Here is a 27,922-nt window from a genome sequence, read left to right as displayed (position 1 = left end):
GTTTCCTGAAGTCCACGATCATCTCCTTTGTTTTGTTGATGTTGAGTGAGAGGCTATTTTCCTGGCACAACACTCCCAGAGCGCTCACCTCCTCCCTTTAGGCGGTCTCGTCATTGTTGGTAATCAAGGCTACTACTGTTGTGTCGTCTGCAAACCTGATGATTGAGTTGGAGGCATGCTTGGCCATGCAGTCATGGGTGAACAGGGAGTACAGGATGGGGCTGAGCACGCACCCTTTTGGGGCCCCTGTGTTGAGGATCAGCGAAGTGGAGATGTTGTTTCCTACCTTCACCACCTGGGAGAGGCCCGTCAGGAAGTTCAGGACCCAGTTGCACAGGGCGGGGTTCAGACCCAGGGCCTCGAGCTTGATGATGAGCTTGGAGGGTACTATGGTGTTGAATGCTGAACTATAGTCAATGAACAACATTCTTACATAGGTATTCCTCTTGTCCAGATGGGATAGGGCAGTGTGCAGTGTGATGGCGATTGCATCGTCTGTGGATCTATTGGGGCGGTACGCAAATTGAAGTGGGTCTAGGGTGACAGGTAAGGTAGAGGTGATATGATCCTTGACTAGTCTCTCAAAGCACTTCATGATGACAGAGGTGAGTGCTACAGGGCGATAGTCATTTAGTTCAGTTACCTTTGCTTTCTTGGGTACAGGAACAATGGTGGCCATCTTGAAGCATGTGGGAACAGCAGACTGGGAAAGGGAGAGACTGAATATGTCCATAAACACACCAGCCAGCTGGTATGCGCATGCTCTGAGGACGTGGCTAGGGATGCCGTCTGGGCCGGCAGCCTTGCGGGGGTTAACATGCTTAAACGTCTTAATCACGTCGGCCACGGAGAAGGAGAGGCCACAGTCCTTGGTAGTGGGCCTCGTCAGTGGCACTGCGTTATCCTCAAAGCGGGCGAAGAAGGTGTTTAGCTTGTCTGGAAGCGAGATGTCGGTGTCGGCGACGTGGCTGGTTTTCCTTTTGTAGTCCGTGATTGTCTGTAGACCCTGCCACATACGTCTCGTGTCTGAGCCATTGAATTGAGGATTTGAGGATCTTAGAAGAACCCTTGTTGAACCCCTAATTTCTTAGAGTGTACGAAGATCGGCCTGCAACACCCTTACAAGTCCCTGAAATGGAACATCCAGGGGGAAAGAAAAAGGGGTCGACCCAGAAACACTTGGAGGAGAGATGTCCAGGCAGAAATGAGAGAGAGCTGCCTAAACTAGTGCAACCTGGAAAAACTTGCCCGGCCCAAACCAAGGGAGATGAAGGACATTCGTCAAAGGCATATGCTTCTATGAATTCAAGGGTAAGTCTAATTGTATTCATATATCCAGGGTTTGGGAATAACTGATTGCATGTAATCAGTTACATGTAATCTGATAACAAAAAAACTAACTGTAATCAGTTACGTTACCAGCAAAAATACGGTAATCAGATTACAGATACTTTTGAAAAACTAGATGATTACTTATTGGATTAATGTTAGAAAAAATAAATACATTATGACACCTTTCTGTTTTCTCAATGACATTCAATTCAGCATTGAAAAAATGCGCAAGTTTAAGTTTGTTCCACCTGAGCACGTCTGAACACAAGTCAGACACCACTATGATGACACACCAAATGCATTTGATGGATCCATTTTGTCTTCTAATGCCTCTTAAGGGGAAAGTAATCAGATTACATTACTGAGTTTGGGTAATCCAAAAGTTATGTTACTGATTACAATTTTGGACAAGTAACTAGTAACTAACAGTGACAATATTGACTCAAGAAGAGTTCAATGTTTGATATTGCACGAATGACATACAGTGGGTGTGGAGCTTCTGTCAATCTCATATGTAGCTGCTGTAGACGACACATCATACGGTACTGTATGTGGACTCTGGTCAAGGGAGCAGCTGGAACTATCATAACCCTGCAAATAAAGACACAGCTACCAAGGAGCCATGGCCTCCCTTGGACAGATCATCTTCTGGGGGTGAGGCCTCTATTCAATGTGTCTTTCTAAAAATATGGTGATTGTTATTCAAGGCCAGCAACAGCTTTCCTTCTTATCACCAACAAGTGCATAGTCAGTTGAACTTTGGATATTGGATATTGTGATGTTCAATTGACTTTGAAGGTTCTTGCTAGATCTTGCTTGATTGTTTTCATCTACATTTCCAGGATGATAGTCATGATCTTCGTAGCCGCTGGACTCATCATCCTCATCTTGTCTGTGTCATTTGCAGGTAAGTCGTGAGCATATGGGTCTTTCTATAAATTAAAGGGCCAATGTGTGACATCAGGGTCAACATTTCTAAATGGTTTGATATACATTTAAATGATTTTCTAGCAGCTTCACATGTGTAGTTACAGGAATAAGTGTCTATATAGGGAAAATGAGACCATAACTCCTAGCAACAACAAAACATCTACATGTCATTCAAAATGTCACATGAAACATGGAGATTGCATGTTTCTTTGTCATGCCTAGTAGTCAGGTCTGTTGGTGCTTTAGTCAACTTCTCTTTAATTTACAGCCATGCTAAACATTCCAGAAGAATTAAAAAGATAAATAACAGCATTTCTATATCTTTTTTTTAATGAAATCATTATAATCAGTAAACTCTTCTAGCTGTGTGTGTGTGTGTGTGTGTGTGTGTTTGTGTGAAAACTAGACATCCCTTTCTTGCTTCCACCATTCCTTGCCTCTCCTTGAAAGTGCATTGGAGCCCGAGGGGAGGACCCTTCCCTCCTCTCTCCCAATGTGCTTTGAGTTGGAGGTGAGGAATGGATGAAACAAGGGGAGAACCTCAATTGCATTTACTTCATTCCTCACATCCTCTCTCCTTGCCTCTTTCTCAATACCCATTGGATAAGGTGAGAGGGGAAGGACCTCTGACCTTCTCATCCAATGAGTTTTGAGAAGGAGACGAGGAGAGAGGATGCAACGAATCAGGTAAATGCAATTGAGATTCTCCCAAGGACAGAGGAAGCAAGTATTTGACAGCTATTAAATGTTTTTTTGACAGTGCCAGACTGACTGACTGAGCTACCATAATACCCATGGCCTGTCCAGAAACCACCCCTAGTCCCTACTGCCCAGAGTCTAGACACTTGTGGAGATCTGAGTGGGATTGATGGGTGGTGACATGGTGAGACCTCCACCTTACCCTCTGATAGGCTTGGTGGAATTTTGGCAGTATTGCTTACACCTGTCCAATTCTCTCAGATCTCCACAAATGTCTAGGGGTAGGAGCTAGGGGTTGTTTCTGGACAGGACCCCAGAACCCTTCGGGTCTGTGGTGGACCTACAACACGACACTTGAGGCATTGGTTGGATGTTTAGTTCCACTGGGTAGCTGGAGACCTGCTGTAAACAGTGAAATGATATATTTACATGTCTACTATTTGTTTCATTACAGTTAGTTAGATGTGCAACCACTGACTAACTATAGCTCGGGTAGATCTCTAGTCTAGCAATGGATACTGTTGTTTTGGCTGTATAGCATCATTTAATAAGATTACCAATGGTTAGCTAGGTAGCTAGGATATATCAGTCAGCTAACTATTTACAGTAACAGCAGTTCATTAATAAGTCAATGCACACCAAATCTAATGCAGAAATTTAGAAATCTTACCTTGTCTTGGCACTGTGGCACGGTATGGGCAGCTATTAATACATTAATTAATAGATAATATGTTCATAGATTCATAGAATGGAGTTAGAAGGGTGACCTCCTACTTTGAAAGGACAGGAAGTGTTGGCTGTGCACTTGGCCAGGCATTCCACATTTAACCCCACCCACATTTGAACATCGAAATATCAAGTTGTTTGGGGGTTTTATATGCATAAACGAAAAAACAAGCAACTTTTTTATTTTTCAATTTCTATTCAAAAACAAATAAATATGCAATTTTCAAGTTCCCGATTGCTCCGTTTTAATTCAGAAAACAAACGGACCGTAATCTTACCTCAATACTGCTGAGCAATTAGTGCTTTTTGAGGTCGGTTCGGTTTTAAAAAACACAGGCTAAAAGGGATTTTTTCTCCCTTTACTCGCATCAGACTGACACTTTACCAGTTGAAAGTATACATAAATACAAGATATTATTGTATTACAAGTTTTATTTAATTTACAATTAAAATATGCAAATGAGGCAAAACCTCCTTAAATATGTGCTAATTTGCATATCACGTGAATCCGTTTTTCAACACATTGCTTCAAGGCAGAATTTTTATTTTTTATTTTATTGTGTTAAGACACTCAATGGTCAGACTTTTACAGATCAGTTTATAAAAATATTGTCATTTCATGGAATTATAAAAAAAAACACTTCACATGTATGACGGATGCATATTTTGCATATATGTACAGATAAAATTACACTTAAAATCAAAACGACACAAGATATCGAAAAAGCCTCTGTAAAAACCTGTGTGTGGAATAATGTGAATGTACGTCAGTTGAAGACTGAGAAAAATGAATTGGCGCACGGGGAACATGTCATTTTGAGAAAATGGCGACAAAGATAGCACGTCTAATACATTTGTTTCAAGCAATAGAGCATATGCTTTGAATACTGGTCTGTTGGGCAAATATGCAGTTTTGGGAAAATTCTCATATCACTTTGCTCAGTTTGACACATACAAGGATTTTGTACGGCTGTTGAAATGTGCAGAACATTAATCAGCTATGCCTGCCAAATATGTACCGCCCTCTTTGAGTTGTTGCTGGTGCCGCTTTACTTTCTTGACGGGTCATGGGACCTGCGCCTACGCTTGGCACACTCCGTTGAAACAGCATCAGCTCTCACAACTCCTCTCTGATTGCTTCCAGTGTCACCAAAGTGCTGTCAAGCCACAATTTGTCCATCACATTTGATATAGCAGTGGCTCCCTCATTAAACGTGGCTACTGCCATACTGGCTGCTGCGTCAATGCGGTTTTTGCCCACGAATACAGTTTTGGAGCATCGCGACCATAGTACAGTGTTCAGACATTCATTTGACATCCTATGATATACAGGTAGCATTTTCTGTGCAACCTCTCCATTAAAAAATGTATGGCGTCCATGGTTTTTGTGACTGGTTGGATTTTCACCATTTTCTAAGGCACGCTGGTACCAGCACCAATGCACACACCTATCCCATAGTTGGAAGTGAATCCTCTTTTGTGCCAAGTGCCGTTAAAGGATACATGAATGTATATGATGGCATCCTCATACTCCTTCAGCAACTCTGCTATGTCTGGGTCTATATCTGCGTATGCTCTTCTAATTAGTTTTGCAGCACTCTCCATTGACTGTAGCCCTCTCTGAATCTCTGCAACTAAAGTACTTATTATGTCTGTCGACATTACAGTCATAACTGCAGGACTAAATATCTGCATGTTACCCTATGCAAATATTAGCATATCAGCATGTATTTACTTTATGTAAAGCAAATGTCTCAGTAATCACAGTAGGCTACAGCCCTATGACACTGTAGGCCTATGTGACAGTCTCATTGTACAGTTATGTTTTCCTATCACTCTGTTTTATTCACTTTGAATATATTTGCTGGAGCAAGGAAATAAATATTATTTATACACAGCAAGTCACCTGACAATAATGGGCTACTCTCCCTTTTTATTTACCTGTCACTCTCCTGTCATGTCTCTGATATGATATGAGATGAGACGCAAGGAAGGAATCCCTAGGACTTTGCTTATTTTCTTTAGAGCTGCATAACCAAGTCCAAGTTCGTGGGCTAGAAGAACCATCCTCACATTTATATAAAATGCCACATCTCCCCTGGATCACTCCTGCATCCTGGAAGAAGTGTAAACACTCCTCCTAAATGCATCACGATCACCTTCACAGTGTGCACATTCTATCATGACAAAATTACAGAATCCCTGGTTGGTGGGGTCTATGGTGATTTTCAGTCCAGTGTTTAGACACTTAGGGCAAATCAAATCATGTACACGTTGGTTTATTTGTGACATGTGGATTAAAAGCCACTGTTGGCTGTCTGGTTGATCGCTGCATGCTGTCATCTTCATCTCAAATAATTTGAGTTGCTGCCGGCTACCTCCTTTTCCTCCTCTACCTGTACTGCCACTGCCTCGATCGGCTGATCTGGCTCATTTTTTCTTTCATTCACTGCTTTTCTCGCATTGGCTAACTGAGATCGCCTATTTTTATTCACATACTGTAGGTACATTCTTCGAGATTTTCTAATTTTGTATTTTTACATGGATTCTTCGCGGGAGATATTTTCAAACAAGGAAGTGCTGCGAGGCACGTGAGGTATTATAACCAATCAGGTTGCCGGAAAGGGCCTTTAAATGCCAGTACCCAATCGGATGTCAGGGAATTACTAATCTTCCAGCACGAAGCGCTACGCCTACAAAGGATATAGCCATGTATGGACTAGCTAACAATATGCTCCGGATAACAAGCTTTTGAATGATATATGATTCAACATGGAGAGTTTTAAAAATAGCGGTTGAAGTTCTACATGAAACGTGCTAACAAGAACGATATTTTTGGTAGGTGTAGTTGACGGAGTTGGGATAAAATGATACAAATCAAGTATTTATATACATTATTGCCGATTTATTTGTACATTTTATGAAAGTATGGAAGTTATAGTTGCAAAATATCCCAAAATCTGAAAATTGACAGATGGAAGCAAAATTATTTCCTGCATCAGCTGATGTTGTTTGATCATGTCCCCACATAACTAAACAGCTAGGCATCAAACGTGCATCAAACAACTATTATGTATAATTATTGAAGAACCCTCTTAATAACAGTATACATTTTTGTTTTATTAATCATATTAAAGTTACTCTCTGTTTGAAACATTGGATTTTGCAATCACATACAGTGGGGAGAACAAGTATTTGATACACTGCCGATTTTGCAGGTTTTCCTACTTACAAAGCATGTAGAGGTCTGTAATTTTTATCATAGGTACACTTCAACTGTGAGAGACGGAATCTAAAACAAAAATCCAGAAAATCACATTGTATGATTTTTAAGTAATTAATTTGCATTTTATTGTATGACATAACAAAGTATTTGATCACCTACCAACCAGTAAGAATTCCGGCTCTCACAGACCTGTTAGTTTTTCTTTAAGAAGCCCTCCTGTTCTCCACTCATTACCTGTATTAACTGCACCTGTTTGAACTTGTTACCTGTATAAAAGACACCTGTCCACACACTCAATCAAACAGACTCCAACCTCTCCACAATGGCCAAGACCAGAGAGCTGTGTAAAGACATCAGGGATAAAATTGTAGACCTGCACAAGGCTGGGATGGGCTACAAGACAATAGGCAAGCAGCTTGGTGAGAAGGCAACAACTGTTGGCGCAATTATTAGAAAATTGAAGAAGTTCAAGATGACGGTCAATCATCCTCGGTCTGGGGCTCCATGCAAGATCTCACCTCGTGGGGCATCAATGATCATGAGGAAGGTGAGGGATCAGCCCAGAACTACACGGCAGGACCTGGTCAATGACCTGAAGAGAACTGGGACCACAGTCTCAAAGAAAACCAGTAGGAACACACTACGCCGTCATGGATTAAAATCCTGCAGCGCACGCAAGGTCCCCCTGCTCAAGCCAGCGCATGTCCAGGCCCGTCTGAAGTTTGCCAATGACCATCTGGATGATCCAGAGGAGGAATGGGAGAAGGTCATGTGGTCTGATGAGACAAAAATAGAGCTTTTTGGTCTAAACTCCACTCGCCGTGTTTGGAGGAAGAAGAAGGATGAGTACAACCCCAAGAACACCATCCCAACCGTGAAGCATGGAGGTGGAAACATCATTCTTTGGGGATGCTTTTCTGCAAAGGGGACAGGACGACTGCACCGTATTGAGGAGAGGATGGATGGGGCCATGTATCACGAGATATTGGCCAACAACCTCCTTCCCTCAGTAAGAGCTTTGAAGATGGGTCGTGGCTGGGTCTTCCAGCATGACAACGACCTGAAACACACAGCCAGGGCAACTAAGGAGTGGCTCCGTAAGAAGCATCTCAAGGTCCTGGAGTGGCCTAGCCAGTCTCCAGACCTGAACCCAATAGAAAATCTTTGGAGGGAGCTGAAAGTCCGTATTGCCCAGCGACAGCCCCGAAACCTGAAGGATCTGGAGAAGGTCTGTATGGAGGAATGGGCCAAAATACCAGCAACAGTGTGTGAAAACCTTGTGAAGACTTACAGAAAACGTTTGACCTGTGTCATTGCCAACAAAGGGTGCTGCAGTGTGTGCAAACCTGGTCAAGACCTACAGGAAACGTATGATCTCTGTAATTGCAAACAAAGGTTTCTGTACCAAATATTAAGTTCTGCTTTTCTGATGTATCAAATACTTATGTCATGCAATAAAATGCATATTAATTACTTAAAAATCATACAATGTGATTTTCTGGATTTTTTTTAGATTCCGTCTCTCACAGTTCGAGTGTACCTATGATAAAAATTACAGACCTCTACATGCTTTGTAAGTAGGAAAACCTGCAAAATCGGCAGTGTATCAAATAATTGTTCTCCCCACTGTACATTATATTGGATATGTGTGCCCATGAAAACTGTCTTCACACCATAAAATAGGGAGATACGAAATGTTACGAGGTTACAGTACACTTCCCGAGATGTCCATACAAAAAAAGAGCCCGACAGCAATATCCAGGAATTTCACAGGATCAAGGTCAATGTGTATTTCAATTGTTAAATGCTTACTATATGATATAACAACAAACAACAGTATCATAAATGTAAGGAAAGAAAGGTAGTTTTGTCACACGACTTTTGCCAAATCTGTGAAGCCTACAAGCATGAGAAAGGGTTTAAACAGGATTTGATTCAACTCGTGAATTATATTGAATGTATCTATGTTCCCCCTTTATATCTTAATGTATTCACATGAAGAAAAAAAAAGGAAATTATTTTTAATGACTTTGTAACAGCTCCAAACAGTTGTCTACTACAATAAATGCTCACTGGTACGCTAGTTTATAGAAAAACCCATATACTGTGTACTCACTTGTGTCATCATCATTGTCAATATCCATGTCATGTCTCTATTAACATGTAACGTGTATTTGAGCATATGTGAGAGTGCGTGCGTACCTGTCTGTGTGTGTGTGTATGTGTACCAGTGTATGTGGGTAACAATAGTCTCTATGTACTGCACACAGTATCTCTGTGTTAATCAAACCTCCTGTATGTTGTGTTCTGTTTTGCTGTGTGCTGTCCTCTAGGTCAGAGTTTCAGGGGTTCCCAGGGCACCGTGGATAGCAATAACAAGTGGCCCATCGGGAACCTGGGGGAGGATGTTATCCTGAGCTGCAAGTTCAAGACTTCAACTAAGAGCGGGGAATTGACCAGTCAGGTGTCAATCACATGGAAGAAGGGACTAAGCGAGGTGGTGTACAATTACGATAAAGGAGCAGTCCAGCTGACGGATCAGAACCCCCAGTTTAAAGATAGAACCCAGCTGTTCTCAGACGCCATAGGTGGAGGCAATGCCTCTCTGTTGCTGAGGAACGTGAAAGTGAAAGATGAGGGGGTGTACTACTGCAGTGTGAACGCCCCTAGTGGCTCGGGGACTGCCAGTGTTAACCTCAGAGCTGCAGGTAAGAAGCAAACTCTTAGGCATTGTCAATATTTCACAATTAATATTTGTAGAACTACACACAAGGTAGCTTACTCTGAAAATATGCTTCATTTCAGCTTTCTCAGCCCCCAAATTGAAGTCGGTAAACACTACCCTGACGGCAGAGGCAGAGAGATGGTTCCCAAAACCAAATGTCATCTGGTTGGATGTCAATGACAACGTCCTAAACGAGAGTGAAACTAGCTTTTTCAACAACTCTGCCGGGATAACACGATTCATCAGCTCCCTTCAGCAAATTACATTGTACGACAGCTACACCTGCATCATCCAAAACCATCTGGTGAAGGCTGTCTCCCAGGCAACAGTCAAAGGTCCAGTAAACACCTTTCAGGGCAAAGAAAATAGTATTTTATACTGAACAAATACCTGGATGAGAAGTGCATGCTAGACGACTCTCTCCCAGTTTAAAAACATTTACACAAGTGAAGTCACTCCCTCAGGTGAGGACACCTACATCCTCTTCAGTCTGTGTCACCATGACAACCTGGCCAACCATGACAGCTAAACAAAAAATAAAGTGACAATTGATGTGGCATTTAACCCTACAGTCTCTTCAGTCTATATCACCATGACAACCTGGCCAACCAGGACAGCTAAACAAAAAATAAAGTGACAAATAAAGTAACTGGTGGCCAGGGTTGGGTAGGTTACTTTCTAAATGTAATCCGTTACAGGGGACGTGTCCGAATTTGATTTAGTGAAATTCACTCATCTTTTCCGACTCACGTGTTTGACAACAGCTGATAATCAGATAAATTGACGCACTGTACCAAAATGAAGAAATGGCGGGGGTCAACACAATCGTGCATCAGATTATGCATTCGGAGCACTATTTTCTAAATTTCACAAACTATAAAACATTATTTTGTCGCTAGTATGGGTATTCGGTCACGGCCAGTTACTAGTTACCTGTCGAATTGTAATCAGTAACATAACGTTTGGATTACCCAAACGTAATCGATTACTTTCAATTACTTTTGGATTTCTTTCCCCTTAAGAGGCATTAGAAGAAAACAAAAAGGATCCAACAAACGCATTTGGTGTGTCATAATAGTGGTCTCTGACTTGTGGTCAAACTCACTCAAGTGGAAAAAATTTAAACATACACCTTTTTTCAATGCTGAATTGAATGTCATTGAGAAAACAGAAAGTTTCTTTTTTTCACAAACAACCTTCCCAAATGTAAAAGTAATCCAAGAAGTAATCATCTAGATTGAAAAGTAATCCATGAAGTAATCATCTAGTTTTTCAAAAGGATCTGTAATCTGATTACAATATTTTTGCTGGTAACGTAATTGATTACAGTTACAGTTCTTTTGTAATCAGATTACATGTACTCCCCAACACTGCTTGTGGCAGTGTGCATACTGTATAGTCAGCATCCTTCCTTTTTATTACAGATACAGAGATATCAGCGATGACTTTTTTCTCCTTCCCTACTGCAGCTGCACCGCCCATACTACAACCCCAATGGCACTTCCAAGCAGCTACAGCCAGTGTCTTTCTCTGGATCTACCAACTAACCTGATGAACACATGCACAGTAACTACTCTTCATAGCCTACAGGCAAGATTACTAAAAGTACTGTCTGTGGTGAAGTGAACTGGTCTGGTGACTATCCACTAGCATTGGGCTGCCTGGAGTTTGATGGACTTTGTGTTGGATTAACAAGTGGTGACAAACTGTGTATGTGTGTGTGTGTGGCTATAGGTTATCCAGTGGTGAAGTGGTGAAATTATAGTTACATAAGGTAATACTATAATAAGCCTACGTAATAAACTATGTTTTGTTTCTATGGGATTCACTGTGGCAATCAGTCTACTGGGCTATCAGTGTAAAATGTGAATCCATAGGACTATATGTTAATTTTTTTTTCAATAAAATGTATCAATTATTTGAAATAGTTTAAGGCTGGTGCTTGTTGAAGTTCATTCTGTGAAAGCCTACATGGGCCATGCAATCTTTCAAACCAGTAGATGGGGACTGAAGGTATTCTGTCTGCTGAGTTGAGGGTCCTGGGACATCCTCTGCTTCAGGTCAGTTCATTTAAGCAATAAGGCCCGAGGGGTGTGGTATATGGCCAATGTACCACAGCTAAGGGCAGTTCTTATACACGACGCAATGTGGAGTGCCTGGATACAGCCCTTAGCCGTGGTACAGTGGGGGAAAAAAGTATTTAGTCAGCCACCAATTGTGCAAGTTCTCCCACTTAAAAAGATGAGAGAGGCCTGTAATTTTCATCATAGGTACACGTCAACTATGACAGACAAAATGAGAAAAAAAAACAGAAAATCACATTGTAGGATTTTTAATGAATTTATTTGCAAATTATGGTGGAAAATAAGTATTTGGTCAATAACAAAAGTTTCTCAATACTTTGTTATATACCCTTTGTTGGCAATGACACAGGTCAAACGTTTTCTGTAAGTCTTCACAAGGTTTTCACACACTGTTGCTGGTATTTTGGCCCATTCCTCCATGCAGATCTCCTCTAGAGCAGTGATGTTTTGGGGCTGTCGCTGGGCAACACGGACTTTCAACTCCCTCCAAAGATTTTCTATGGGGTTGAGATCTGGAGACTGGCTAGGCCACTCCAGGACCTTGAAATGCTTCTTACGAAGCCACTCCTTCGTTGCCCGGGCAGTGTGTTTGGGATCATTGTTATGCTGAAAGACCCAGCCACGTTTCATCTTTAATGCCCTTGCTGATATTTCAAACAGGTGCCATTAATACCAAATACTTATTTTCCACCATAATTAGCAAATAAATTCATTAAAATCCTACAATGTGATTTTCTGGATTTTTTTTCTTCATTTTGTCTGTCATAGTTGACGTGTACCTATGATGAAAATTACAGGCCTCTCTCATCTTTTTAAGTGGGAGAACTTGCACAATTGGTGGCTGACTAAATACTTTTTTCCCCCACTGTATATTGGCCAAACAGTGAGCACCATAATTCATTGGACAGTGACCATTTTTTTGTTATTTTGGTTCTGTACTCTAGCACTTTGAGATTGAAATGAATGACAATGAGGGTGAAGTGCAGACTGTCAGCTTTAATTTGAGGGTATTTTCATACCTTTCGGATGAACCGTTTAGAAATGACAGCACCTTTTGTACATGGTCCCCCCATTTTAAGGTACTACAAGTATTTGTTAAATTGGCTTCACAGATGTGTGTCGTTAGGCAGGTGTATTCATTTGTGTCGTTAGTGAATGCAGGAGAGCTGTTGATGAATAGTATTGATTCTAGACTTTTCTATTGCCTTTGGAGGTTGTTGTTGGGGTGTGACAACATGAGGAAGACAGCAGTGTCGATGCAAATGAAGCTGGCCGTCATAAGGCTCAGAAATGAAAATCAATCAATCAGGAACATTGCAAAAACCCTGGCCATGCCCAAGTCAACAATTTGGTTAATAATTAACAAGAAAAAAACAACCGGTGAACTCAATTATGTCAAAAGACCTGGTAGACCGAGGAAGACCACTGTAGTAGGATGACCGGAGAATACTCTCTATGGTGAAGAAAACCCCCCTGACAACAGCCCAACAGATCAAAAACACTCTCCTGGATGCAGGTGTAGATGTGTCAAAGTCTACCATACGTAGAAGACTACACCAGCAGGACTACAGAGGGTACACTACAAGATGCAAACCACTGATAAGCCTGAAGAACAGAAAGGCGAGATTACAGTTTGCTAAAAAGCACCTAAAAGAGCCCCAAGAGTTCTGGGAAAAAGTATTGTGGACAGATGAGACAAAGATTAACATGTACCAGAGTGATGGAAAGAGGAAATTGTGGAGAAAAAAAAGAAATGCCCATGATCGAAAGTATACCACCTCATCCGTGAAACATGGTGGAGGGGGTGTTATGGCTTGGGCCTGTATGGCTGCCAGTGGAACAGGCTCACTTGTCTTCATCGATGATGTGACTGTAGACAGAAGTAGAACAATGAATTCTGAAGTCTACAGAAATGTTTTATCTGCTCAGATAAAACCAAATGCCTCCAAACTCATTGGACGGCACTTCATCATGCAACAAGACAATGACCCTAAACATACTGCTAGAGCAACGAAGGGGTTTTTGATGGCCAAAAAGTGGAAGATCCTTGACTGGCCGAGTCAATCACCGGATCTGAATCCAATTGAATATGCATTTTACATGCTGAAGAGGAGACTGAAGGCAATACGTCCCCGAAACAAGCAGGAACTGGATATGGCTGCAGTACAGGCCTGGCAGTGCATCACCAGGGAAGATACCCAGCGTCTGGTGATGTCGATGCATCGCAGACTTCAAGCAGTCATTGCATGCAAAGGATATGCGACCAAATATTAACAATGATTACTTTATTCTACATTATGTTAAACAGTCCAATGTATTTTGATGCCCGAAAATGGGGGGGGGCCATGTACAAAAGCTTCAATAATTTCTAAACGGTTCGTCCGATATGTATGAAAATACCCTCAAATTAAAGCTGACAGTCTGCACTTCACCCTCATTGTCATTGTATCCTTTCAAACTCAAAGTGCTAGAGTACAGAACCAAAATAACAACAAAATGGTCACTGTCCAATGAATTATGGAGCTCACTGTATACCACAAACCCCCAAGGTACCTTATTGCTATTATAAACTGGTTACCAACGTAATTGTTTTGTCATACCCGTGGTATACCATGGCTTTATATATATACACAGTACCAGTCAAAAGTTTGGACACACCTACTCATTCCAGGGTTTTTCTTTATTTTTACTATTTTCTACATTGTAGAATAATAGTGAAGACATCAAAACTATGAAATAACTTATATGGAATCATCTAGTAACCAAAAAAGTGTTAAACAAATCAAAATATATTTTATATTTGAGATTCTTCAAATAGCCACCCTTTGCCTTGATGACTGCTATGCCTTGAATGCTTTTCCAACAGTCTTGAAGGAGTTCCCACGTATGCTGAGCACTTGTTGGCTGCTTTTCCTTCACTCTGCAGTCCGACTCATCCCAAACCATCTCAATTGGGTTGAGGTCAGGGGATTGTGGAGGCCAGGTCATCTGATGCAGCACTCCATCACTCTCCTTTTTGGTAGAATAGCCCTTACACAGCCTGGAGGTGTGTTGGGTCATTGTCCTGTTGAAAAACAAATGATGGGATGTTGTATCACTGCAGAATGCTGTGGTAGCCATGCTGGTTAACTATGCCTTGAATTCTAAATAAATCACAGACAGTGTCACCAGCAAAGCACCCCCACACCATAACACCTCCTCCTCCATGCTTTATGGTGGGAAATACACATGTGGAGATCATCCGTTCACTCACACCGCGTCTCACAAAGACACGGGGGTTGGAACCAAAAATCTCAAATTTGGACTCCAGACCAAAGGACACATTTCCACCAGTCTAATGTCCATTGCTCGTGTTTCTTGGCCCAAGCAAGTCTCTTCTTATTATTGGTGTCCTTTAGTAGTGGTTTCTTTGCAGCAATTCGACCATGAAGGCCTGATTCACGTAGTCTCCTCTGAACAGTTGATGTTGAGATGTGTCTGTTACTTAAACTCTGTGAAGCATTTTTTTGGGCTGCAATTTCTGAGGTGCAGTTAACTCTAATGAACTTATTCTCTGCAGCAGAGGTAACTCTGGGTCTTCCATTCCTGTGGCGGTCCTCATGAGAGCCAGTTTAATCATAGTGCTTGATGTATTGACTGACCTTCATGTCTTAAAGTAATGATGGACTGTTGTTTCTTTTTGCTTATTTTAGCTGTTCTTGCCATAATATGGACTTGGTCTTTTACCAAATATGGTTATCTTCTGTATACCCCCACTATCTTGTCACAACACAACTGATTGGCTCAAACGCATTCACTTTTAAGAAGGCACACCTGTTAATTGAAATACATTCCAGGTGACTAACTCATGAAGCTGGTTGAGAAAATTCCAAGAGTGTGCAAAGCTGTCATCAAGGCAAAGGGTGGCGATATAAAATATATTTTGATTTGTTTAACACTTTTTTGGTTACTGCATGATTCCATATGTGTTATTTCATAGTTTTGATGTCTTCACTATTATTCTACAATGTAAAAAATAGTAAAAATAAAGACAAACCCTTGAATGAGTAGGTGTCCAAACTTTTGACTGGTAGTGCAAATATATATACAGTGGGGAGAACAAGTATTTGATAACCTGCAGAATCGGCAGTGTTTCCTACTTACAAAGCATGTAGAGGTCTGTAATTTTTATCATTGGTACACTTCAACTGTGAGAGACGGAATCTAAAACAAAAATCCAGAAAATCACATTGTATGATTTTTAAGTAATTAATTTGCATTTTATTGCATGACATAAGTATTTGATACATCAGAAAAGCAGAACTTAATATTTGGTACAGAAACCTTTTTTTGCAATTACAGAGATCATACGTTTCCTGTAGGTCTTGACCAGGTTTGCACACACTGCAGCAGGGATTTTGGCCCACTCCTCCATACAGACCTTCTCCAGATCCTTCAGGTTTCGGGGCTGTCGCTGGGCAATACGGACTTTCAGCTCCCTCCAAAGATGTTCTATTGGGTTCAGGTCTGGAGACTGGCTAGGCCACTCCAGGACCTTGAGATGCTTCTTACGGAGCCATTCCTTAGTTGCCCTGGCTGTGTGTTTCGGGTCGTTGTCATGCTGGAAGACCCAGCCACGACCCATCTTCAATGCTCTTACTGAGGGAAGGAGGTTGTTGGCCAAGATCTCGCGATACATGGCCCCATCCATCCTCCCCTCAATACGGTGCAGTCGTCCTGTCCCCTTTGCAGAAAAGCAACCCCAAAGAATGATGTTTCCACCTCCATGCTTCACGGTTGGGATGGTGTTCTTGGGGTTGTACTCATCCTTCTTCTTCCTCCAAACATGGCGAGTGGAGTTTAGACCAAAAAGCTCTATTTTTGTCTCATCAGACCACATGACCTTCTCCCATTCCTCCTCTGGATCATCCAGATGGTCATTGGCAAACTTCAGATGGGCCTGGACATGCGCTGGCTTGAGCAGGGGGACCTTGACGGCGTAGTGTGTTACTAATGGTTTTCTTTGAGACTGTGGTCCCAGCTCTCTTCAGGTCATTGACCAGGTCCTGCCGTGTAGTTCTGGGCTGATCCCTCACCTTCCTCATGATCATTGATGTCCTACGAGGTGAGATCTTGCATGGAGCCCCAGACCGAGGGTGATTGACCGTCATCTTGAACTTCCATTTTCTAATAATTGCGCCAACAGTTGTTGCCTTCTCACCAAGCTGCTTGCCTATTGTCCTGTAGCCCATCCCAGCCTTGTGCAGGTCTACAATTTTATCCCTGATGTCCTTACACAGCTCTCTGGTCTTGGCCATTGTGGAGAGGATGGAGTCTGTTTGATTGAGTGTGTGGACAGGTGTCTTTTATACAGGTAAAGAGTTCAAACAGGTGCAGTTAATACAGGTAATGAGTGGAGAACAGGAGGGCTTCTTAAAGAAAAACTAACAGGTCCGTGAGAGCCGGAATTCTTACTGGTTGGTAGGTGATCAAATACTTATGTCATGCAATAAAATGCAAATTAATTACTTAAAAATCATACAATGTGATTTTCTGGATTTTTGTACCTATGATAAAAATTACAGACCTCTACATACTTTGTAAGTAGGAAAACCTGCAAAATCGGCAGCGTATCAAATACTTGTTCTCCCCACTGTATATACCTACATACATATACAAAAGTATGTGGACACCCCTTCAAATTAGTGGATTCGGCTATTTCAGCCACACCTGTTGCTGACAGGTGTATAAAATCGAGCACACCGCCATGCAATCTCCATAGACAAACATTGGCATTTCCAACAACTACTGTGGATATAGATACTTTTGTACCTGTTTCCTCCAGGATCTTCACAAGGTCCTTTGCTGTTTTTCTGGGATTGATTTGCACTTTTCGCACCAAAGTATGTTCATCTGTAGGAAACAGAACGCGTCTCCTTCCTGAGCGGTATGACGGCTGCGTGGTCCCATGGTGTTTATACTTGCATACTATTGTTTGTACAGGTGAACGTGGTACCTTCAGGCTTTTGGAAATTGCTCCCAAGGATGAACCAGACTTGTGGAGGTCTACAATTTATTTTCTGAGGTCTTGGCTGATTTCTTTTGATTTTCCCATGATGTCAAGCAAAGAGGCACTGAGTTTGAAGGTAGGCCTTGAAATACATCCACAGGTACACCTCCAATTGACTCAAATGATGTCAATTAGCCTATCAGTACCACTCTGTGGTATGCGACCTGTGCAGCAACGGGGACGCAGAGAAACGTTGTGAGGTGTGCTGTGTCAACCTCTGTGAGTTATGTTGTCAAGCACACAGGTGAGTGCAAACATTCAATTGGTATGCCTAACCTGACCCGTCGCCAGACCTCAGTCTTAAGGGGGGCATATGAAATGCATGGGAGGGCAGGGCACAATTATTATTAGCCTACAGTACGTATATTCATAATAATCGTATACTCTATTTGCGCAGCACGTAATCATCACATTAAAACATAACCAACAGCAATATGACCAGGTAGCCTATAGCCTACACCACATTACATAGAAGCAATGTTATGAATATCCATAAAACACGGATTACAACCAACACGTGCACATGGTGTACTCAAAGAGAGACAAAAACAGCCCCATTGAGCTATTATCATCTAGCACACTGGCAAAACCAGTATTATCTCCACGTAACGGCAATTGATTCACCACTAAAAACTCCAGCATATCAATTACAGCTGACATGTAGTATCTGTTGCGAGCCAGTTGCTCTGAATTTAAAAGAGTGGAAATCTCTTTTCCTGTCTCTCTACGTTTTTCTGAATCTCTCCACATTGCTTCACAGGCTAAATGTTCTTTTGAAGCTGCATGCTTATTTAAGCCCTTGCCTGTTCCAATTGCATGTTTCCAATCATTAAATCCCTTAATGGAGAAGGTCGCGTCCGATGATACAGATTTGAATTTCCTGCATGCATAACAAAATGCGGAGTCCTTTTCCACCGAGTACTCAAGCCAGTCCCTGTTCAAATACCAGCTAGAGGAAAATGATCGTTTTTTTGAACCAAACATTTTGACTGGATATTTCCTCAACACAACCTGTTTGGGTTTGTCCATGCCGAGGTCACTCACACCCACTGATTCAACAGTCAGTTGTGGCCCAAATGCTGCCCCAGTCGCGGTTGCACTTGACCTGCAGGTCCTGCCAGTCCCAGGGTCGGACTCCATGGAGCTACTAGCATCAGGCTCAGACTGTCGTCCAGGGTCTTCTTCTCCAACTACAACATCAGTCGGTGTCGTATCCAATTTGGCAGAGGAGACTGTTGGTGGGCTTTTCAACCACTTACGGATATCCATGACGAACTGAAGCGAGTAAGCCGGCGAAAACTCATCCAGCTTTCAAAAATGCGCGGTAACTGTTGAGCGGCTTCACTGACGTAGGCTACGTCACGTACGTAGCCTAACTTTCTTTTTATTAAGGCCGTGATAGGCTGTTGCAGTGTAGATTCCCATCAATCAAACAAAATCCCACCATTGTTTCTTTATATTTTTAATGTTTTAATGATAAAGAATGCAACATTAATGCAACACAAAATTAGCAACTATTATAATATAAAATTAAAGTAATTTTTTTAAGAGATCTATGCCTCAAGAGGGGGGGGGGGCTCAAGCATTTTTGGGGGCGGACCCGGCCCCCTATGGCCCGCCCATAGCGACGGGTGTGTGCCTAACTCACGAGTCATGACCAATGTTCCACTTTGTTGCAAGTTAACTAGGATAATGGGGGGTTAATGGGGTCCGTTTTAGCTTTGAAATAGCTGATGAACTGGCCACAATTATTATAACATGGTAATTACATAGGCATGTAATTACTGTGGGGTTTATTGTGACCTACCATATGAGTTCACCATCTCCACCTTCCTGACCCTAGTCGTATTCATTTAAATGTAGTGACAAATGTTAATCCATAATGCAGGACTGTGTGTGTGTTTTGTCTTTCTGCCTGTCACAGAGCCTTGAAGAGTGTTTGTTATACGGGTGGAGAAAGAACCTGCAGCCCAGGTCACTGTTTTTATAACTACATCAAGTTTTTGTGCCTAAGGATAAGGCTGTTTTAGGATTAGTGCCCATGTTTAATGTTTATATACAAAGCCGTAAATTACACAAGGCTTTAGTATCGACGCATCAGAAAATCCAGGCTTAACACATTCCTATCAAACATATTTGTAAATGTGTGCCTTTGTTTATATCTGTGAAAACTACACAGGCTCTGAGATAAGTGATTTCAGTCTGGGGTTTGGCCCACTCTAGTAAGCCTATAGAACAGGTGAAGCAGTAAACTGTGTGTTAAGAGCAACAGCTGCTGGTGCAGTGTTACAGCCAGGGTGCACTGCTTTTACTGGAGCACACACCATCAGTTTCTAGACCAGAGACTAAACTGAGGGTATATGTGCTTATAGACCCTTCCACTCAAGTGGTCTTTCACACCATGTATCCAGGGGAAAACAACCTGTGTCAGCGCTCAGAGGAGAATGTGTGTGTGTGTGTGTTTGTGTAGGGTGCATGTGTGTGAGAGAGAGAGACTGACCTCTAACCTGTCCCCTGGTCTGCAGCACGGCAGGGAGGGCCAGAGAGCGGTGTTCTCCCTGGTGTGTAGAGACTCTGCTGGAGAGCAGATGGGTTGAGGAGGAGAGGCTGTCCTGGTCAGCATGGTCCATAAGGAGAATAAAGACAGGTGAGGAACCATCTGATCTGCAGCACACACATCTACTGGGTGTGCAGGGTTTTGTTCCATCCCAGCACTAACACATCTGTTTGAGTTAATCAAGGTCTTGATTATTACAGTAGGTGTTATTAAGTCAGGATCAGGATGTGATAAAAAATATAATCAAAATCAAATCAACGTTTATTGGTCGTGTACACAGTTTAGCAGATGTTATATGATGCAGCGAAATGCTTGTGTTACTAGCTCCTAACAGTGCATTATAATGTCAAACAAGTACCCAAATAATAAATAATCAAAAACTAGAAACAAGAAATCAAGAATGTCAGAACGAATCAACAACCTAAATAACACTGTATCAGTAATCCAAATGCAATCTATGTGTAAATACACCAAAAATATATGTTAAGAATGATATGTACAGCAGTAGTTATATTACACTGAGATATGTCAAGAATCCAGTATATAAATAAATGGTGTGTATAAACAGTGTAACTAAAATGTAATGTACAGTAGTAGATATATTAGAATGAGCTATGTGAGAATACAGCACAGTGCCTTCAGAAGGTATTCACACCCCATAACTTTTTCAACATTTTGTTGTGTTACAGCCTGAATTTAAAATAGATTCAATTTAGATTTTTTTGTTCACTGGCCTACAGTGGTGGAAAAAGTACTCAATTTTCATACCTGAGTAAAAGTAAAGATACCTTAATAGAAAATAACTAAAGTAAAAGTGAAAGTCACCCAATAAAATACTACTTGAGTAAAAGTCAATAAGTATTTGGTTTTAAATATACTTAAGTATCAAAAGTAAATGGAATTGCTAAAATGTCTTAAGTATCAAAAGTAAAAGTATAAATCATTTCAAATTCCTTATATTAAGCAAGCTATTGACGGATAGCCAGGGGCACACTCCAACACTCAGACATAATTTACAAACGAAGCCTTTGTGTTTAATTAGTCTGCCAGATCAGAGGCAGTAGGGATGACCAGGGATGTTCTCTTGATAAGTGTGTGAATTGGACCATTTTCCTTTCAAAATGTAACGAGTACTTTTAGGTGTCAGGGAAAATGTATGGAGTAAAAAGTACATTATTTTCTTTAGGAATGTAGTGAAGTAAAAGTAAAAGTTGGAAAAAATATAAATAGTAAAGTAAAGTACAGATACCTCAAAAAACGACTTAAGTAGTACTTTAAAGTATTTTTACTTAAGTACTTTAGACCACTGCTGGCCTACACACAATACCCCATAATGTCAAAGTGGAATTATGTTTTTAGACATTTTTACAAATTCATACAAAATTTAAAGCTGAAATGTCTTGAGTCAATAAGTATTCAACCATTTTGTTATGGCAAGCCTAAATAAGTTCAGGAGTAAAAATGTGCTTAACAAGTCACATAATAAGTTGTATGGACTCACTCTGTGTGCAATACTAGTGTTTAATTAAGCCCGAGGGGTTGTAGTATATGGCCAATATACCACGGCTAAGGGCTGTTCTTATGCACGACGCAACGCGGACTGCATGGATACAGCCCTTAGCCGTGGTATATTGGCAATATAACACAAACACCTGAGGTGCCTTATTGCTAGTATAAACTGGTTACCAACGTAATTAGAGCAGTAAAAATACATGTTTAGTCATACTTGTGGTATACGGTCTGATATACCATGGCTTTCAGCCAATCAGCATTCAGGGCTCGAACCAACCAGTTTATAATATGATTTTTTAATGACTACCTCATCTCTGTACCCCACACATACAATTGTCTGTAAGGTCCCTCAGTCGAGCAGTGAATTTCAAACACAGATTCACAAAGACCAGGGAGGTTTTCTATTGGTAGATGGGTAACAAAACAAAAAAGAAGACATTGAATATCCCTTTGAGCAAGGTGAAGTTATTAATTACACTTTGGTGTATCAATACACTACAAAGATACAGGCGTCCTTCCTAACTCAGTTGCCGGAGAGGAAGGAAACCGCTCAGGGATTTCACCATGAGGCCAAAGGTGACTTTAAAACAGTTACAAAGTTTAATGGCTGTGATAGAAAACTGAGGATGGATCAACAGCATTGTCGTTACTCAACAATACTAACCTAATTGACAGAGTGAAAAGAAGGAAGCCTGTGCAGAATAAAAATATTCCAAAACATGCATCCTGTTTGCAATAAGGCACTTAAGTAATACTGCAAACAATTTGGCAAAGCAATTCACTTTTTGTACTGAGTACAAAGCGTTATGTTTGGGGCAAATCCAATACAACACATTACTGAGTACCACTCTCCATATTTTCAAGAACAGTGGTGGCTGCATCATGTTATGGGTATGCTTGTAATCGTTAAGGACTAGGGAGTTTTTCAGGATAAAAAAGAAACGGAATGGAGCTAAGCACAGGCAAAATCCTAGAGGAAAACATGGTTCAGTTTGCTTTCCACCAGACACTGGGAGATGAATTCACCTTTTAGCAGGACAATAACCTAAACACAAGTCATAACACTGGAGTTGCTTACCAAGAAGACAGTGAATGATCCTGAGTGGCTGAGTAACAGTTTTGACTTAAATCTACATGAACATCTATGGCAAGACCTGAAAGTGGTTGTCTAGCAATGATCAACAACCAATTTGACAGAGCTTGAAGGATGTTTTAAATAATAATGGTCAAATGTTGCACAATGCAGGTTTTGGAAAGCTCTTAGAGACTTATCCAGAAAGACACAGCTGTAATCGCTGCCAAAGCTGCTTCTACAAAGTATTGACTCAGAGGTGTGAAAACGTATGTACATTTCTGTATTTCATTTTCACTAAATTTGCAAAATTTTCTAAAAACAGGTTTTCACTTTGTCATTATGGGGTATTGTATGTAGATGGGTGAGATAAAAAAAAAAGGTAATCCGTTTTGAATTCAGGCTGTAACACAACACAATGTGGAATAAGTCAAGGGGTATGAATACTGTATACGAGGCACTGTACACGAAAACACAGTGTGAAAAATAGTATAAAAGGAACAGGAAGTGTCCAGTGTTTAATGTCTTTATGTACACAGAATGTACAAAACATTATGAACTCCTGCTCTTTCCATGACATAGACTGACCAGGTGAATCCAGTTGAAAGCTATGATCCCTTATTGATGTCACTTGTTAAATCCACTTCAATCAGTGTAGATTAAAGAAGGATTTTTAAGCCTTGAGACAATAAAGACATGGATTGTGTATGTGTGCCATTCAGAGGTGAATGGGCAGGACAAAATATTTAAGTATGGTTGTAGGTGCCAGGCACACCGGTTTGTGTCAAGAACTGCAACGCTACTGGGTTTTTCACGCTCAACACTTTCCCTTTCCCGGTTTGTATCAAGAATGGTCCACCACCCAAAGGACATTTAGCCAACTTGGCACAACTGTGGGAAGCATTGGAGTCAACATGGGCCAGCATCCCCGTGGAACGCTTTCGACACCAATGTAGAGTCCATGCCCCAACGAATTGAGGCTGTTTTGAGGGCAAAGAGGGGTTGTGCTTTGTAGTCTCTGTGTACATGGGACAGCAGCATTGGCTGTGTGTGTGTGTGAGAGTGTGTGTGCGTGTTTGTGAGTATGGGCGTATACGTGTGTCATATACACTCACGTGTGTGAGTATATATGTGAGTAAAGGAGTAGGCTTATTCTATAATAAAGGTGTCATACATGGTTTTGAAAGTTTTACTATGAGAAAAGGTTAAGAAAAGTGTTACTTGTGTTCTCTGCAGCAGATTGGAGGCGGCGGTGGTGGATAACAGTGATGGCTCCTATTCCGTCTACTACACCCCCGTGGAGCCAGGGTTCTACTCTGTGTGGGTGTGTGTCAAGGCCCAACACATTAAGGTACTGTACCAACCCCGGGTCAGGGGTCAGCATGCCCCTGTATTTCCATTTTCTATTCAATTATTCCTACTGTCATTTCTGTCATTAATTTCCGTTCACTTCTTTTCTCCTCTAGGGTTCCCCTTTTGTCCTAAACGTGAAGAGAAAGGTCCGGCGGCACGTTCCACTGCTGTTCTTTCTGTTCCAGTGGGGGTTCTAAGGAGGCGCGCTGTGGCTGCACCGGTACCATGCAAGGTAGGTACAGCAGACTACAGAGTACTTGGCTAGGAATGTTTGAAATGGGAAATATAATATATACAATTATCTGTGGAACTCGGCGAGGCCACATCTAAACTCAGCAAAAAAAGAAACGTCCCTTTTTCAGGACCCTGTCTTTCAAAGATAATTAGTAAAAATCCAAACAACTTCACAGATCTTAATTGTAAAGGGTTTAAACACTGTTTCCCATGCTTGTTCAATGAACCATAAACAATTAATGAACATGCACCTGTGGAACGGTCATTAAGACACTAACAGCTTACAGACGGTAGGCAATTAAGGTCACAGTTATGAAAACGTAGGACACTAAAGAGGCCTTTCTACTGACTCTGAAAAACACCAAAAGAAAGATGCCCAGGGTCCCTGCTCATCTGCATGAACGTGCCTTAGGCATGCTGCAAGGAGGCATGAGGACTGCAGATGTGGCCAGGGCAATAAATTGCAATGTCCGTACTGTGAGACGCCTAAGACAACGCTACAGGGAGACAGGACGGACAGCTGATTGTCCTCGCAGTGGCAGACCACCTGTAACAACACCTGTACAGGATTGGTACATCCGAACATCACACCTGCGGGACAGGTACAGGATGGCAACAACAACTGCCCGAGTTACACCAGGAACGCACAATCCCTCCATCAGTGCTCAGACTGTCCGCGATAGGCTGAGAGAGGTTGGACTGAGGGCTTGTAGGCCTGTTGTAAGGCAGGTTCTCACCAGACATCACCGGCAACAACGTCGCCTATGGTCACAAACCCACCGTCGCTGGACCAGACAGGACTGGCAAAAAGTGCTCTTCGCTGACGAGTCACGGTTTTGTCTCACCAGGGTTGATGGTCGGATTCGCGTTTATCATCGAAGGAATGAGCGTTACACCGAGGCCTGTACTCTGGAGCGGGATCGATTTGGAGGTGGAGGATCCGTCATGGTCTGAGGCGGTGTGTCACAGCATCATCGGACTGAGCTTGTTGTCATTGCAGGCAATCTCAACGCTGTGCGTAACAGGGAAGACATCCTCATGTGGTACCCTTCCTGCAGGCTCATCCTGACATTACCCTCCAGCATGACAATGCCACCAGCCATACTGCTCGTTCTGTGCGTGATTTCCTGCAAGATAGGAATGTCAGTGTTCTACCATGGACAGCGAAGAGCCCGGATCCCAATCCCATTGAGCACGTCTGGGACCTGTTGGATCGGAGGGTAAGGGCTAGGGCCATTCCCCCCAGAAATGTCCGGGAACTTGCAGGTGCCTTGGTGGAAGAGTGGGGTAACAACTCACAGCAAGAACTGGCAAATCTGGTGCAGTCCATGAGGAGGAGATACACTGCAGTACTTAATGCAGCTGGTGGCCACACCAGATACTGACTGTTACTTTCGATTTTGAACCCCCCTTTGTTCAGGGACACATTATTCCATTTCTGTTAGTCACATGTCTGTGGAACTTGTTCAGTTTATGTCTCAGTTGTTGAATCTTGTTATGTTCATACAAATATTTACACATGTTAAGTTTGCTTAAAATAAATGTAGTTGACAGTGAGAGGACATTTCTTTTTTTGCTGAGTTTAGTACTGGTGCAGGGACAATGCTAGGTATGTCCTCTATGGGCAATATGCCAATTAGGTGCAGCAGAGTGAAGGCTACTACAGGAGCGGTATGCTAGGTATGTGCAGAATGGGAAATGTGCTTTGTCTGGTGCGCTGAGTGGACAAGTCACATCAGGTAACAGTAAGTCTGTGTCTGTCAGTCTTGAAGTGTGTGTCCGCTGTCCACCATGACATTAAGCACCAGACAGATTTACTAAGCATTTGCACAACGGTCACGATAGCTTTGCTTTTAATCTCTTACTCCTTTCTGAAAATATCAGGTACAAAACTATGAATATTAACACTCTTGCCTTTTGTGTGTGCAGGAGGGTTCCAGGGCTCTGGTCACGGCCATAAGGGTCACCCTGGTAAACACCACTGGTCGTGCTGTGGCAGTGTGGTGGAGGCATCCGAGTGCCTGCCCCGGAGTGTGATAATGGCAGTGGGGGGAACAGTAACAGCAGTGGGGGGGACAGGGACAGGCTCGCCCCGGGGCCATCTCAGAACAGTGGAGCTCTGAGGGACAGGACCAGGACACCCCTACCACCACCAGACATGGGTCTTCAAATCAACCCTTTCAGATGATTAACGAAATACTGGGAAAGAAGTGGTACAGTGGGGGGCTAAAAGTGAGAAGAATGAATGTAACAAAAAAAAGAACTTGAGAGGCAGCATTACTTATGACACATTTTCTATATAATATATACACAAGCTGTAGATTTTAAACACACTACACAAAACAATCTTTGTTGTTTTAAGGAGATCCACTACTTTTACTACTCTAACTATTCTGTCGATTATATTGTTTTGCATGAGCATGTTACTTGGCATCACCAAACTGACTTTGTGCCTTTTATGTATTTGAAAGATCATTCTCTTTCATCTTAAAAAAATCACACGGGCATCACTTGATGATGTGTCGGTACAATATTAACAACAGTTATGAGGTTTCCATCCTGAATACAAAGCATTACATTCATAATAAATGTAGTCATGGTTTAGAATACACAATAGGGTGGTAGTTTGTTGTCACTGCAGTTCCTCTCTCCACCACTTGATGACAGTAGTGTGCTATTTACTCCTATATCAGCCCATCATACCATCTCTGATGGAAATATTCCATTACACAAGAGCGCCTTAGAGAATAGTTATTAGTGGGGACAGTGCCTAATCAAGCGTGATACCTATTTAATTACGCTCTATTGGAAATGAGTAATAATGCAATGACCGTTACATTACATTACCATGTTTAGTTTGTTTTACAGTTGTTGATGTTGCCTACGTGGAAGCTGTACCACTATTTGTTGGTTGAAAAGCTGACTGGTATCATTGTGTTAGACCTGTTCATCGTAGAATCCAGTTTCCAGCCCAACTTGGGTAACATATTAGTAAATTCCCTTTGGACCAGATGGATACAGCACATAGGCCAGATAGAGTACACTGAGCAGGAGGAATCAACTGCATTGTAGCTATTGTTCCATGGTGCGATGAGTAGAGTCAGAGATGATTTTCTTTGTGTGTGTGTGTGACATAAATAAAGACTCCGACAATGGGTCACTCTGAACACAGTGTAACCTGATTTCAGACAGGCCAGAGCCATATCCATCACTCTAACGTACTTACATAGCTATAAATTGACCCTACATCACACAGGAGAGTGGAGTGCCCCATGGCAATCTCCAGGCAATATTATGAACCTGGCCATACAGGACCGAATCTACAGATACTTGGGCCTAAAAGAGCCAGAAATAAACTGGAAGCCAGAGTTCCTGAATACTAGACAGTTCAATTATCCCCACAAACACTGCTCTGACTGACTG

The 27,922-nt window shown here is 41.9% G+C and overlaps 1 protein-coding gene across 2 annotated transcripts; it reads left to right on the top strand.

The window, feature by feature from the left end:
• The first annotated feature begins 1,867 nt into the window (after window positions 1-1,867).
• LOC311129366 (V-set domain-containing T-cell activation inhibitor 1-like) lies at window positions 1,868-11,460 on the top strand. Of its 2 annotated transcripts, none has more exons than XM_084161632.1 (5): window positions 1,868-1,986; window positions 2,175-2,239; window positions 9,247-9,621; window positions 9,719-9,973; window positions 11,108-11,460. In XM_084161632.1, the coding sequence occupies exons 1-5, from the start codon at window positions 1,955-1,957 to the stop codon at window positions 11,188-11,190; spliced, it is 810 nt and encodes a 269-aa protein (XP_084017758.1). In that variant the 5' UTR covers window positions 1,868-1,954; the 3' UTR covers window positions 11,191-11,460. The 2 variants fall into 2 exon arrangements, with proteins under 2 accessions (XP_084017758.1, XP_084017757.1); XM_084161631.1 differs by having other exon boundaries at window positions 11,063-11,460.
• The last annotated feature ends 16,462 nt before the right edge of the window (window positions 11,461-27,922 follow it).

This window comes from Coregonus lavaretus (assembly GCF_964263955.1).
Source record: "Coregonus lavaretus genome assembly, chromosome: 5".
In the NCBI taxonomy this organism is placed as follows: Eukaryota; Metazoa; Chordata; class Actinopteri; order Salmoniformes; family Salmonidae; genus Coregonus; species Coregonus lavaretus.
Note: the sequence above shows the minus strand (reverse complement) of the source record. Positions and strands in the feature narration are given on the sequence as shown.

What these genes read in the sequence shown, in the direction of transcription:
- LOC311129366 (XM_084161631.1), top strand. Translation starts at nt 1,955, where the DNA reads ATGGCCTCCCTTGGACAGATCATCTTCTGGGG. An exon ending in CTTGTCTGTGTCATTTGCAG is followed by an intron (nt 2,240 to 9,246) that starts GTAAGTCGTGAG and finishes GCTGTCCTCTAG; the next exon opens with GTCAGAGTTTCAGGGGTTCC. An exon ending in TGTTAACCTCAGAGCTGCAG is followed by an intron (nt 9,622 to 9,718) that starts GTAAGAAGCAAA and finishes GCTTCATTTCAG; the next exon opens with CTTTCTCAGCCCCCAAATTG.